General features: G+C 40.5%; 1 protein-coding gene across 7 annotated transcripts in view; it reads left to right on the forward strand.

Moving 5' to 3' along the window:
- The window catches only part of LOC146695289 (equilibrative nucleoside transporter 1-like), a 41,296-nt gene that overhangs the window by 19,132 nt on the left and 7,708 nt on the right, over nt 1–14,456 (forward strand). For 2 of the 7 annotated variants that reach the window (XM_085477312.1, XM_085477310.1), the window contains exons 2-12: nt 2,650–2,723; nt 4,691–4,778; nt 4,964–5,045; nt 5,547–5,722; nt 6,958–7,097; nt 9,317–9,451; nt 10,262–10,359; nt 10,557–10,638; nt 12,208–12,293; nt 12,546–12,654; nt 13,554–13,639. In XM_085477312.1, the coding sequence (XP_085333438.1) occupies nt 4,750–4,778; nt 4,964–5,045; nt 5,547–5,722; nt 6,958–7,097; nt 9,317–9,451; nt 10,262–10,359; nt 10,557–10,638; nt 12,208–12,293; nt 12,546–12,654; nt 13,554–13,639 (1,023 nt within the window). In that variant the 5' untranslated portion in view covers nt 2,650–2,723; nt 4,691–4,749. Of the gene's footprint in view, nt 1–2,649; nt 2,741–2,764; nt 3,860–4,690; nt 4,779–4,963; nt 5,046–5,546; nt 5,723–6,957; nt 7,098–9,316; nt 9,452–10,261; nt 10,360–10,556; nt 10,639–12,207; nt 12,294–12,545; nt 12,655–13,553; nt 13,640–14,456 lie in introns of those variants that run through there. The other 5 variants (XM_085477313.1, XM_085477314.1, XM_085477316.1 and 2 more) reach the window with 4 other exon arrangements.

The following is a 14,456-nucleotide window of genomic DNA, read 5'->3' on the forward strand; positions in this document are numbered from 1 at the left end:
TTGTCACTGTCCTTGTCTCTAAATTCAGGCCAACACGCCACATAGACATGCATTACTTCCATAACACGTGCCACTCTTTTTCACATGCCAGCAATAACTGCTGAGAGATCACAATGAGGAAGATGGTCATACTATCTGTGCTCTCGGAATCAGCCTCTATTGTTCCACCTATACCCGCAGGACACACATTTGTATGGAGAATGTTGCGTTCAACGACTGCTTTTTAACCCTCTCAGGCTCAAATTAAACTTTTTGTTGCTAATGCACAACCAAGTCCTGCAGTGGTACTTCTGAGTAAAAAAACCTCATAAAATATGTATGTGGGGTAATCAGGTTGTTAGTTTTTAACTGTTGCAAATCAGCAACGCCTGCCTTGAGAGGGTTAAACTTCTCAGTGTGGATGGTAAAGTTTAGATCATGCCCAGAGCACATGACTCCTTATGTGTGCTGTTTTGCTTGGTTTTAACTTAATGAGGAAACTGCATTCAGAACCTCTTTAACTTTTAAGCCTACACAATATAGGTTATTTTACAGCAAGCTTTGACTTGCTATAAAAAAGGATGCCAATAGAGTTTCTTTGTCTCTGCTTTGATGCAGTATACACATAGGTACATAGTCACAAGTTTTATGTTCTGAGTACATACATTAATAATTTCAAATTCATTTTTACCTTAGTAATGAGAACTTTTCAAGATTTAATTGTAATCAGAATAAAAGACATGCTTGAAACATGCATTCTTTGTAACGTCCACCAGGAGAAAGAGCCCTGTGGTTTTAGATAGCCTGATTTGTGTAGAAGTCTGTGAGGGCTTTCTCATTCGTTCCTGTAAATGAGCTTTGGCTCAGATTTGGTTGAGGTTGTGATGAGGATGTGGATTTATGTTTGTGCTCCAACACAAAAACAACATGGGTCTTGCAATATTTAAGTTTGAAGATCATTTTTACACTGTGTAAAATCTTTATAGTTGGATTAATGACACAAATGTGAGAAGAACAAAAATGACTTTTCAATTTTATCAAGTATAAAATGAGGTGAATACGGGATGAGAAGCCCACTTTATTGTAGCATCATTGTGGCGTGACCAGACCAGATTTTTCACATACATTTTTGGGCTGGTCTGAATTGCCCTAGTTCTCCTAGAGGGGGAAACAATAAATTACCACCAGTGCTGTTAAGTCTTTGTTAACTGAAGTGCTGATTGTTGGACTTGGACATCGTTGAGAGGCTAGCCATTGAAAGTGTTAAAGTGCACCACTCTACAGACTGCAAAGTGCCTGTGTGAGTGAGTGTGTGTTTGCTGGGCACCATTTCAGCACCAGGCAGCTTATGCCAACTGGCTCGTTTTGATGGCATGTTAGGTTGAGAGAGGCATACTTTACAGGAATCTGGGACAAGGCAAAGCTGGTGAATTTTAAGCACACTGTAGTGTATGGCTATGGTCAATGTCAAGCCTCAATAAGCTGCTCTGATAGACTGACATTTATCAGTCTATCTAGAGAAGAGAGATGTTTAAAATACTGATTTAGTGGTGTGATTCTCAAAAGGCTTTTCAGGAGAAAGAAGTTTAATCCTGGTCCTTTCTTACTTCTGCACGGCTGCAGCCAGTTAGTCACTGTGTGAAAAGAGCGTCAATGTCAGATTAGTGGTTTTGGAAAGTTACAAAATGTTGAGTCACAGTTCTCTCAGTTTTGACATTGAAAAGGTGTGGGGAAACGGGGTTAAATAAAGCTCAGACAATATGTGCTCCTGTGGATCCATACATCTGTTTTCTTAGCTGCTCATCCCATTAAAGGTTGTAAGACCCATCACACTGAGACACACCGAAACACACACTCACTTTCATCAATTAAGCTAACAAACATCTCTTCTGATTGTGGGAGGAAGCCTGAGTACCTGGAGGAAGGCAGCACAGAGACAGGATGGGCACATGTGAACAGAAACACGAAGATAATTTCCCGAAAGGTCAAACTTAGCTGCCAAAGACCTTCATAACAGGAATCGTGCTTTGATACATAATTTCCTAGTTGATTAAATGGGAGGAAGAAAAAGGAAGTAGGGAAATATTCAGAAGATGGTGAAAACCTTTAGTGGGCAAGGACAAACTCTATTTTTTAAAAGAATAGTGTCTGTGTTTAAAGGAAAGCTGAAACTCTTAATCACATCGTTCAGTTTGCATATTGTAACCTTAACTTTGCGCACAGTGTAACAAATGTAACAAAGGTTGTTTCTAGTGTGAGGGGACGTTGTTGCAGTATTTGTCTGTTGGTCCTCTGCCCCTCTAACAATCCATATAGACCCGTCTCACTGACAGGGGTTTCTCACAGATGGATTCTGCTTGTTCAGTCCCATGTTTGTACGATTAGCTAACCTGTGTGTGCATATAGAGGACCCTCTGTCCTCACTCATAGCTCGCTCATGACCAGCCAGTTAGATCTGGCTGGTCATGGATTCATAAGTTCTCTCAGCAGCACTACAGAGCTTCTATCACACTTTGGAAAGGCAGTTAATTCAACTGTAGCTAAGTCAAATTGTATACATATGTTTCCTTGATGTGATTAACTTCACATTCTGTTGATGATTTTGGTTAAATTTGAAGTATTTTAAACATTTCCTTTTTTTTTTTTTTTTTTTTTTCCCCGCTGTCACAGCTGACCCATCTGCGTCCAATAGGAGAGGTGCACGACAAGCCGGAGCTACACCCAAGCACGGCTTGTGCAAGCAGGTCCGACTGCACTTTTGGTGTGTGTGATCCTTCACGAGTGTTTGAAGGAAAGTTTTGTTTCATTTTTAGTGTGGCTTTTTAATCAAAACTACAAAACTGTATCTGCTTCAAATATTGGTCATCAATCTTTCTGATTGCTACTAATAATAAAAATGCCATATCAGCCAATCACTATTTCATGCAAACAAAACAAAGTGACTTTTTGATACAAGAGAGTGCGGCCGTGAACCATACCACCATATCAGTGTTTAATTTCACCATAAACACTGATCACCCTGACAGATTAGGGTAACTCTTCCTCTCACCGAAAAAGGTTTCCCCTCCATGTTAGAGGCAAAGAAGTGCACCCACTGTGAATACGTCAAGTCCACAGGATACCGTTTTAAATTCAGCCCATTAAAGTTGAATAGTGCAGTTTGTTAGCTTAAACTTTGCTTTATGTTGTTTGGATTGACTTGATGCCAAATTGCTTTGTTTTTTTTTTAAAGGGGTAAGTGTTTTCTAGTGAAGATTTTCTGTTTGGATGTGTGTCACACAGATATCTGAGCACATGTCTTCCATCAGATTCAAGGTTTGAAAGGAGTTGGGGAAGCACAAATAGTTCTGGATAAGTCAATAAGAGGCAGTGAGAGCAAAGTGGATGGGGAAGTGATAGATGGAGCAGGTCAAGAAAGTGTGAACTTGATAATAAAAGAACTGCTGAGGAGGAAAAGTGGATGAAATGAGATGAGAAATTACCAGACAGTAGGACACATGGGGATGAAAGGGAACATGCGGATGGATAGATTGGAAAAATAGGATCACGCACGCTTGGTGGATTTAATTAATCACTCTTCTCTTTTTGGTTTTTTTGGTTTTGCTCAACTATGTAACGTAGTAGTCTGTATGACAAGAGTATTGTGTGCTCCAAATGTAAAAATGTGTAGGAAGGGCTGGAAGGGCTCGAGGAGAACAAGATGTTCGAGGTAAAGGGAAGAAGGAGGGATGGGCACTTAGATGCAAAGGGGGCTGGTCACAAGACAGTTGGGTGTCAGCCTACGAAACATCTGTATAGTATAAGCGAGGCAGAGCTTATTCAGCCCTGATCTGATCAGTGGAAAGCGAGAGCCTCCGTCTGTGTTTGAACGCCTCTCAGAGTAAGTTTATTTGCTGTTTGTTCCTGTACTTGTTGTGTTTAAGAGGAGTTGTGCTGTGAACTTTTGAATTTCAAAACTTTGTGGGAAGATGCCTCTGGCTTATTGTTGCTGAAGTGTCAAGCTGCTCTTTGTTGCTGCGGTTAGTTTGTGTTGTAAACACAATGGAATGACTGAGGGGTTGTTCACGTTGCATAAATTAGAAAATGAAATTAAGCTTTTATTGAAATTTGTGTATTAATTAGATTTTCAATCTGAGGTTGTTTGGAAACCAAAAACGGGGGGTTTCTGAACTATAAAAAGGTCGTCATGTGGAGTAGGTGGAGAATCCAAAAAATGCAGCGTAATAAGCTCAGTTGCTCTTTTAGTTAGTGCCCTAGTTGGGAGTGAGTAGCTGTTGGCCTGCTCGTGCCAGCTTGTTCTGACCTCCTCCTGGCAGAAGCTCCAATTGTTTCTTTTAGAAATAGCTCATCCTACTCCGAGTTTGTAAGGCGATTCATTTACAGGACGAGTTTAACCAGTATATAAATAAAGTTACCAGTGGAAAAAAAACACGTGTAAATACTTGATATCACAGGCTATGCATTGCTTTTAAAATGTATAACAAAGCTGCAAGCGCAGCTGAGAGGAGAGGTGAGAAATGTATACATTTTAACCAGGTTAAACAATGCATCGTGTGAAAGAAAGTGGAGGATATTGAGGCATCCACAAGACTCGGTGCTCACTCTATTACATGTGAATATGTAAATACAGAAAGAAACAAATGGCTGCTGATAATAACACGTCGGAGATTTTTACTTGTGTAACCTTCCATTTGTCATCTGCACATTGCAGACCTGGTGCTGCACTAATCCAACACTGAACACGGACCCCAAGATTGTCCATCGAGAACCATGACGGCCATCAATGCGCCTCGGGACAAGTAAGAGGAGAATTTTTAAACGATTTAAGCTGTGCCTTTGTTGGGTTTTATCTTGGCATTAATATTCTCTGACTGAAATTTGGTTGAGTCCCAGTGTATATATTGTTGCGATTTGTTTGTTGATACTAACATGAATGACTTGATTGATGTGCCTTCATGCGAACTTCCTTTTGCTTCTTTCCCAGATACAATTCAGTATGGCTCATTTTCTTTATCCTGGGCTTGGGAACCCTCTTGCCATGGAATTTCTTCATGACGGCAACAATGGTAAAGTACAATTTTAATCTTGTAATTGCGAGAGCGTCTGCAGGCCAATGTGGTTTATCTCTAGATCAGGAGACAGATGGAAATAAAAGGAAGAGCCCTGGTGGTGCCTTTTGTGGTTAACAAGTAGTTCTTTGAAAGGTTAGGCTTCACTAATGGGAAGGTTGGCAAAACAAAGGCTGGTGTACCTTTCTTTTTTTAATACACTTAATGTTAGTGGCTGTCACACATCAAAGTTTCAGTTGAAATTAAAATGAGATTGCTCAGCTCTGCTTGACACCATCAGGAAACTGTTTGAGTGTAAAAATCATGTTCATTCAGCTTAGTTTGACTCAAAATTTTACCCTCAGTCTGTTGCAGGAGTCCTACAATAAACACTGCACCCATAGTTCAGTTTTTTCTGTAAATTACATTCATGTGACATAAACCTGTGACTCCATATTAGTGATGAATTGCAGGAGAACCCTTGTGGTAAATGTGTGTTCTTCCCTCTGTTATCTTCAGTACTTCACCAGCAGACTGAAGGACGTGCCCACTGTGCACTCCTCCAATCAGACAGCCAACGTGACGGCCGGAGACTCTCGCAATGTGCTGGAGTCCAAGTTCAACAACGTGATGACGCTGTGCGCCATGGTGCCTCTGCTCATCTTCACCTGTCTCAACTCCTTCATACACCAAAGGTATCGAACTACCGTCAGTCTAAATAAAAAGCTCGACTCATTAAGAGGCAAACTGTAAATATTTCTAATGAAGCTAGAAGTGAGAAAAGATCTGAGGGAACACGAGTTGGGGTTTAGTGGCCACAGTATTGCATTATAATGAAATAACAGCACTAGCTTTCGGTTTCAGTTTAGTATCTTTTCTCATTTTATGGCACTGAGACATTTTTAATTAGTATATTTCATGTTTTTCAAACATTTTTGCCCTTTTGTTTTAATTGTGATTAACCCTTTTAAAAAAAAATGTTTTTAATTGTTATAAATATCGACAGTCTCCAGAGAGTACACCAGTAGCTAATATTTATTAATACAGCATTTTTCTGAGGCAGAATTTACATTTAGATTTTTCTTCAGTGGTTCACAGCGCTTATGTCTAATCTCTGGGGAGGTATCTCTGCTGATACAATCGTCATAACGACAGTAACCAATCACTCACAAGGCAAGCTGTCTAAACAGTTAGCCTCAATGGAGCTAGTATATTAGGAGACCTCCACATTCATCCATCAGGCTCAAACTTTTAATTGCTCGAATTTCTAATCATCTTCATTACTTACACAAGTTCAGTGTAATATAAATCCCCTGGTGTAATAACTCAGTTATAACTGTTTTCTGTACTATGAAGTAATTTTACCATAGCTGTTTTTTTTTAATTAATTCGGAGAAGATTGTGTACACAAGACTTAACACGCACAGTGTAAACTTTTCCTGCCCTTAACCTTCAGTCACCCCGTGCCACTGTGAGTAACGTGATCCTGTTGTATGAGCTTATGTTTAGTGTGTTTGGTTTAATTAGAGTAGGATTGAGAACAATCCCGGGTGGCCCTCAACCACAATGAACCCTTCTCCTGCACTGCTTACTCAGGAATGTTATTTATGTTCCCTACTTCATGTATCTTCTTTACCTCTTCCTGGTTTGCTGTACTTTGGTTTCCCTCTGTCTCCCTCTCTTCCTTGGTTTCATTTCTCAGCATTTTTACCACTTAGTTTTTGCTTTATGTGCCATTTCTATGTACTGCTGTTCTTTCAGAAAGACATAAAAATGAGCTTAAGATGGGGGAAAAAAGGGCTTAGTCACTGCAACTGACTCAAGCACTTCCGCTTTCTTGAAATTTGCATTTCTTTGAAGAGCAGTAACTGAGTGATGCTTGTGTGCTTTCAGTATGGGCGTTTTTAAATGTGGTTTTTCTTTGTTTCAGGATTCCTCAGAAATTGAGAATCTCGGGCAGCTTGACTGTCATCCTGGTGGTTTTTCTGGTGACAGCGGTGGTTGTTAAAGTAGAACTGGCTCCTCTTCCCTTCTTTGTCCTGACCATGGTCAAAATTGTCTGCATCAACTGTGAGTGTCTAGTGCTTAAAAAAATGCACAGTTCTTCAGAAAAAGTAGGCTAAACTAGCCTACTTGATAACAAGAGCAGTGTTGGTACTTTGATTATGTGCATTCACCTGTAGGCCATGTAAACCCTTTGTTTGTACAATGTGGAGAAAATGTTAAATGACTTTGTTGAAGAAGAATAAAGTGAAAAACGTAATTCAGTAAATCTAAATTTAAATAATACTAGATGAAAAGAAACAATAGAGAGCTTAAAATGAGTGCAGGTAGTGTGGGAGGAGGTTTTTATGAAGTTTTTCTACATCTCTGCTTGGGGCAGTGGAGTTGAAATGGATGTTGGATAAGTGTTCAGCTTCGTGTCCTGTAAGTGGTGCAGAGGACAGTCAGGATCCATTAAATGTCCACATCCAATCAATTACATGACCTCTTTGCCAGCTGATGGAGGAATAAAAAAAGCATATATTGATTCAATCTAGATTCAAAAGACAAAACAAGGACGAATTACCTCAGCAAGCGAAACAGATTCCAGCAGCTAGCAGTTCAGAATCCGGGTCACAAAGCATCACTTCTGGGATCACACCACCTTTCAGTCCCAAAACATTTCGTCTGTCCGCTCAGATTAGTGTCCCTGTTCAACCCCAAAATCCCTGATTTGTGTCAGTCTCAATGCAACGCTCTAAGGCTTGCTCGAGGCCATAGAACTACTGGTGAAGATTCGTCTTTGTCAATAATGTAATACAAGGAAAAACCAAAAACAGCAAGTAGAATTTAAAAAGAAAAAAATTAGCCATTTCACTATCACTCAAATCAAAATGAGCCAGAAAATCAACTTTTTCAGGTGACAAACTGATTAAAATTTAAACGTTGGTACAGAGGACAATCAAATTTCATTAATTATCCACAGCCACAGTTATTTAGATCAGCGGTCCCCAACCCCCGGGCCATGGACTGGAGTCGTTTGGTACCGAGCCATGAGAGTTGAGGCTCAGGTGTGAAATGTATGGTTTTCAGGGTTTTTAGCGTCATTTTGTTATCGTTTTTATCGTTAACTCAGTTTTCCTGGGACTTTTCACGTGTGTTATGAATAAATCCTCATTTTTTCGGTACCGGTACTAATTTTATTTTTGTTGTATTTATCCGCGACACCTTAAAGGCCGGTTTGTGAAAATATTGTCGGGCATAAACCGGTCCGTGGCGGAAAAAAGGTTGGGGACCGCTGATTTAGATGACCTCTTTGTCAGATGATGGAGGGTTGAAAACTGTATGTTGATTCAAACTACAGTACATCTAAATGGCAACAGCAAGAACGGGGATCTGGGGGTAAGGGGGGTACAGCAGCCAAAACATGAGGATGTGACCAACAAATTCATTTAAAATCACACACCAGGGGTACAAAAAGGGGAAAAATGACACAGAAGTAGTTCAGTTAAACAGAAAATGTGGGGAAAAGGCCTCAGAGAGTTTTCTGATTTCTGCACGTGCCAAAGGCAAATGAAGATACACAGCTTGCTGCACATCTGCAAAGAATTATCCTGCATTAGCAACATAATCATAAATTTAAGAGCCCAGAAACAGAAAACTAACAATTATAAGCTTCATGAAGATATCTGTATTAGAATAAGAATTTAATTCATGGCCTTATTTCCATGTTGAAGTCGTATAACTGATTATTTCTGTGGATCTTTCTTTGATAAAAATCGTCCCCTGAACATGTTGGGAAAATTCACACAGACAAAGATACACAAGCTGCGCTCTCACAGTGTTTGCTTGTTTACAATAAGCCACAGAGCAGCAGGAATGAACTTACCCCCCTCCTTATCCCCAGTGGGCCAGTCCTGACCCCCAGATTCGCATGTGGAACAGCCCATCGTGTTTGCTTTAGAGCGGAGGACACGGTGACTTTGAGGCTTTGATATCTGCGTTGGCACATTCCTCTCAGTTTCACACGTTTCGAGATTTCTGCAGCTACTAACTCGTTTGTAATGCGGAAGGAATTTGTCTGGAAAGTCTGTACTGACAAAAAACCTTTTTTAGGGGAGACAATTAAAATGATAGAAGTGTTATGCAACACTTAACTTGAATACTTTGATCAGAAGGATGTTGTTTCTCTCTGACATGCTTGTTGGCTATAACTGTGTAGATGTGGATCATTTTTTTGTGTTTCTGTGTCACAGTCACTCTGTAATTCCTCAAATGTGTTTTTCTCTTTTTTCATCCCTCTCCAGCGTTTGGGGCGATTTTTCAGAGCAGTCTGTTCGGGCTGGCTGGGATTCTACCTGCCTCTTACACCACTCCCATCATGAGCGGACAGGGGCTGGCCGGCACCTTCGCTGCCTTCTCCATGATCTGCGCTCTGGCCAGTAAGTCTGGGATTAAACAATATACGGGGGTCATTTCTTATATTCTGAAAAAGTTCTGACCCTCCTCTGAGTCGGCTTACTTTTTATGTTCATCAACTTTAAATGAAGCCATGAAAAACTTTAGCTTCTGTAACTTACCCCAAGATGTCTACTACACTGAATTGCCCCCAAAAAACAAACAGACAAGGTCACTGCCACAAAACACCAGACCACCACAGCTCCTCTTTCAGGTGGTGAACCCATGTGGTTTATTTGAGCAGGCACTTGCCAACAAGGCCAGGGTTGCAGAGTGGTTTCCCCCTTATCCCTTCTCCAAGTGAGGTAACTTAGTTTATACAGGATCACCACATTTTGTCTTCACCCAAAACCAGTTTGCTTTGGGTTACCCTATCAAGGGTCAATTTACCCCACAGTTCATGCTCCTCCCCCAACATGGTGATTCACAGAGTAAAGCACTTGTGAAGCCACGGTGCCAGTGGCTTCAGTCTGTGATGCTTGAGTGAGTAAATGTGTTCTTCAGCCCTATTAATGTCCCCTGAGTCTGTCCTGTCCTTTAGAAGGTATGAGGGCTGGAAAAATGATGTGAAATTAAAGGCACAAGATTTCAGCCCTTGTGGACTTCAGGGGTCTGTAACTCTGACAATGTTCATAACGAGAATGTAAAAGTTTCTGTGGCTTTATTAAGTGTTCTTAAGTTATTAGAGAAATAAATCAGCTGATTCTGAGGGACTTGGGAGGAACTGATTCATTTTTCATGAAATTATCCAATAATAACAAAACACACTAATGACTCTGTGTGATTGTCTTCAGGTGGGTCAGAACTGCAGGACAGTGCTTTTGGTTACTTCATCATAGCTTGTATTGTGATTCTTCTGGCTATAATGTCCTACCTCATTCTTCCCAAGATGGTAAGGCCTCAATCTATAAATAGAACTTACATTTTTTCCTGGTTTTCTTCCTTTCTAGTGCTTTTTATTCACAAGGTATTTGTTTGAAAAGGACGTTTTGATTGATGGCGAATAAAATTCAGTTTCTCTGTGAACAAGCTGCTCATCTTTGTCCTGCTGGTTTAGTGGAATCAGTTAATTATGGTTTTTGTTAACAGGAGTTCTTCCAGTACTACATGGAGAGCAGTAGATCTGCACCATCAGCCGATGAGGAGAACAAGATGGACTTGCTCAAAAAAGGTGCTTACCGGCCTGCTCATTATAAAAAAGGACAACAGTGTGAAACTTTTAGATGTGTGCAAAAAAGAAGCAGCAATGAAGCTAATGCAGATGTTTTAGTCAGGGGGTTAAAGCTAGGACACAGCTTTTCATGTTATGCTACGTTATAGTCCGCTTGTACCGTAGAGGCTGTGCTGTCACAAATTTCTGCCTCTTGGATGTTACAGATGCAAAAAAGCATAACGCTGTTGTAACTCAGACTTTGATTCTGGCTGTGCAAATTCTCAAGAACTGACATCACATGGAGAGCAATAAAGTTCAACATGTGTACCCCGCTAGATCAGATTCTCGAAATTCTGTCATCTGTTTTGTATTTTTCCATCTTAACCAGCGGTCCCCAACCTTTTTTGCACCACGGACCGGTTTATGCCCGACAATATTTTCACGGACCGGCCTTTAAGGTGTCGCGGATAAATACAACAAAATAAAACTAGTACCGGTACCGAAAAAAAAGATTTATTCATAACACACGTGAAAAGACCCAGGAAAACCGAGTAAACGATAAAAACGATAACAAAATAAAACCATACATTTCACACCTGAGCCTCAACTCTCGCGGCCCGGTACCAAACGACTCACGGACCAGTACCGGTCCAAAGCCCGGGGGTTGATCTAAACGGTAGTTTTAACAACATTCTGCTGAAATCTAAACTGATCCAGAATCTCAAAACCTGCAGATTCCACAAACCTGTTTTCTATTAAGTGCAATCTGTAGCTCACATGTGCTGTTGGCAGCACTCAGTAAGCTCCATCCTCGCCTGTTTCCTACGATGAAACACTTTGGAAATTGTACTTTTGTTTCTCTTGTTAGATTAGACAAAGACATGATTTAAAAAGATTGCATGTGACTGGTAAATGGGATTCAGACTGCAGGGCTTTATCTCCATCCAAGGCTTCAATCTGCTTGCTTCATACAAGTCTTTCTGCCAGTGTAATTACAGGCGTGGCAGCCACTATTCCTAAGAACCCCCTCACCCCCCACCCCAACTTCCTGTTAACTGTTTAAACACACAAAGACAGTTTAGAAAACTGCTCTTTTTTCGCTTCTTTATAAAGAGCCAGGCAAATGATGCTTATCAGCTGAAAACCTTTAAAACCTTTAAACATTCAGCTGATGTGTGCCTACCTTTGCCCACTTTTTTAATGCTAGAAGTGAAAATAAACCCCCTCCTCACTTCTGCACAGCTGCACATATGATGATGAGGCTGCACGATTAGCATTAAAGCGGGTGAACAGAGCTGCAGGAATCCAGGGTGGAGGTGGATTCCTGCAGCTCTGGAGGTTTTAGAGAAAATAAATGGGAAGTCATCTTGTTTCGGGAGTTCTTACCATGTTTCCTTTGATATGAAAGGTTATTTTCTTGAGTCAGTGTAATTTTATAGGGAGTAGGAGTACCTAATGGGAACCCTTTTGACATATAAGATGTAACAATGGGGATCTTGTGTGTACACCCACTCAAATATAGTAATGATGCTCTAAACTCCAGGTGCTGCTTGACCAATAAATAGTTTGGGTTTTTTTTCCCCTGAGAACGTGAAGCTGAAAAGCGGCCGGTGGTGAATCTCATGGAAGATGAGACCAAACCCACCTCGTCTGTGTTTAACATCTTCAAGCAGGTGAGATGAGAACTTATAAGGCAGAAACTCCGGTTTTGTTACCGGCAAAACTTTTGAGTCTTTTTTTCAAATCATAAATATCGTGTATTGAGTTGCAGAAGCTTCTATCACATTAACTAGTTACTACTGAAGCTGTGCAGCCAGCAATCTCATTACAAGTCGGACATTATCTGTTCCATGCAAGCATTTTCTACCTGTGTGACAGACTGGTTACATAATATTGATAAAGCTCTTCTTGTTCTCTCTAATCAGATTTGGGTGATGGCTCTGTCTGTGTGCTTCATCTTCACTGTCACCATTGGAGTTTTTCCAGCCGTGACTGTCGATGTCAAGTCGACAGTTGCTGGTGAAAGTGCCTGGGGTGAGTCTGCAGGTCCCTTTCATACAAACAGTTACTGTTACAGTAATCAGTGAGCCAGGAATTCTGAAAATCTGATATTGGAGTTGGATGACTGCTAAGAATCTTTAACTCCTAAACTCCAGCAGTAATGGAAACTGCTCTCAACTTCTTCTCTGAAAGTGGTCGTTACAGTGGGTTTTTTGTTGGACACTCTTCCCCAGAAGGATTTGTCTCCTTCCAGGATTGAACTGGGAATCATTTGCTTACCCATTAACCTCCAATCATGATATGGGGAATTTTTAAGGCCTGGACAAGTTATTGAATTTCATTCGCCTTCCAGTTCTTATAAAAACGAAATAATCATGACAAGAAGATTACAAAAACTGATCAGATCCTATCTCCTAGGGGGTGCCTGCTGGTTGACGTGGATTCCAAATGTCTGTTTTTTGAAAGGCTTTTAGTTCAACGTGCTATGAAATTGCTGCTCATTTTCTCTGTTTTCACACACGAGCTGTGTTTTTAGAAATCACAGTGTTTCCAGCAGTGCTGTGGAAAATATCCAGAATTCAGACTTAAGTGTTGTAGAGTCACTAAACCTGACATTTGTGCTCATCTGCATAGTTTCATTTGAAAATATTATGGGCGAGACTTCATTTATGAACTTCAGAGCAGCCTGTAAAATTCTAGAAATTATTTCCATTTAAACATCATTTTTCTATAAGGTTTAAAGTGTCACCAGATCAGTTTTAGAAATTACTTTGGTGTTCTCTGGATCCCTCCGTAAAAGTGAAAGCAAACTTCACCTCCTCCTCTTAAACCAGCAGAGGTTTAATGGATTCCTGTGTATTTTTATTTGAGGAAAGCATCTCTGCAGTCTTGTTGCTCTTGACTACAGTCGGTTTGTTTTGATCTCTTTTCAGAAAAGTACTTCATCCCCGTGTCGTGTTTCCTCCTTTTCAACGTGATGGACTGGGCTGGCAGGAGTCTGACGGCCATCTGTATGTGGGTCAGTAAATCACAAATGAGATTTCTTACCAAAATTACCAGTGAGGCCACATCACGAAGCTAAAAAAAAAAAAAAGCCACAGTTAGTTGAAACTTGTTTGCTGTGGAGCCAATTTTTCAGGTTTCAGGTGAGTGCAGAGCTGGCTTTGTTTGTTTGTGAGCTCGGTCCAAATAGCTGCACGGCCAAGTTAACAAGCCTTTATCCATCAAAAACTCACACATTGAAAGTATATAATACACTACTTAAGTGTGTTTTAACCTGTACAAATATGCAGCGATGACAGTGACCAGTGCTTGAACCAGATGATCAAGTATTCTTGATTATTAACTCCTTTAAATGCATTTACAAACAACATTAAAGAAAGCCTCTGGCTGCATAAAATGTTTGCCCTTGTATGAATAACTGAGTCATGAAGGGAACGATGGAAAAACAAAAGACGTTCAGGGACGAGCTTTTCTGCTGAGATCAGAGGTTTGTATTGGAGGAAAGAGTGTGTGTGTGTGTGCGTGTGCGTGTGTGCGTGTGCGTGTGCGCGCACATACGTGTTGTGCGTGTAAAGGGATTTTAGGGGTCAAAAAAAAGTGACTGGTGTTTTTCAGGGTTTGCTAATCTTTCCCTCACATCTGGATGAACAATGGGTCCTGGGTAGAAAGGCAGAAAGCCCTCGGGTGTCTGTTTCCATTGTGAAATAATTTTTGGAGAACTTTTATTCTCCTACAAGCTTTAATAGACTGTTTTAGGTTTGCAACAGAGATGCATAAATATTTTAGCTGATATTAAACTGAAAATCAAGTGGCAGTCATCAATATTTATCTGG

The sequence above is a fragment of the Copadichromis virginalis genome, linkage group LG13 (assembly GCF_057382275.1).
Source record: "Copadichromis virginalis isolate Kocher_CV1m ecotype Utaka linkage group LG13, C_Virginalis_male_GT1.1, whole genome shotgun sequence".
Classification (NCBI taxonomy): Eukaryota; Metazoa; Chordata; class Actinopteri; order Cichliformes; family Cichlidae; genus Copadichromis; species Copadichromis virginalis.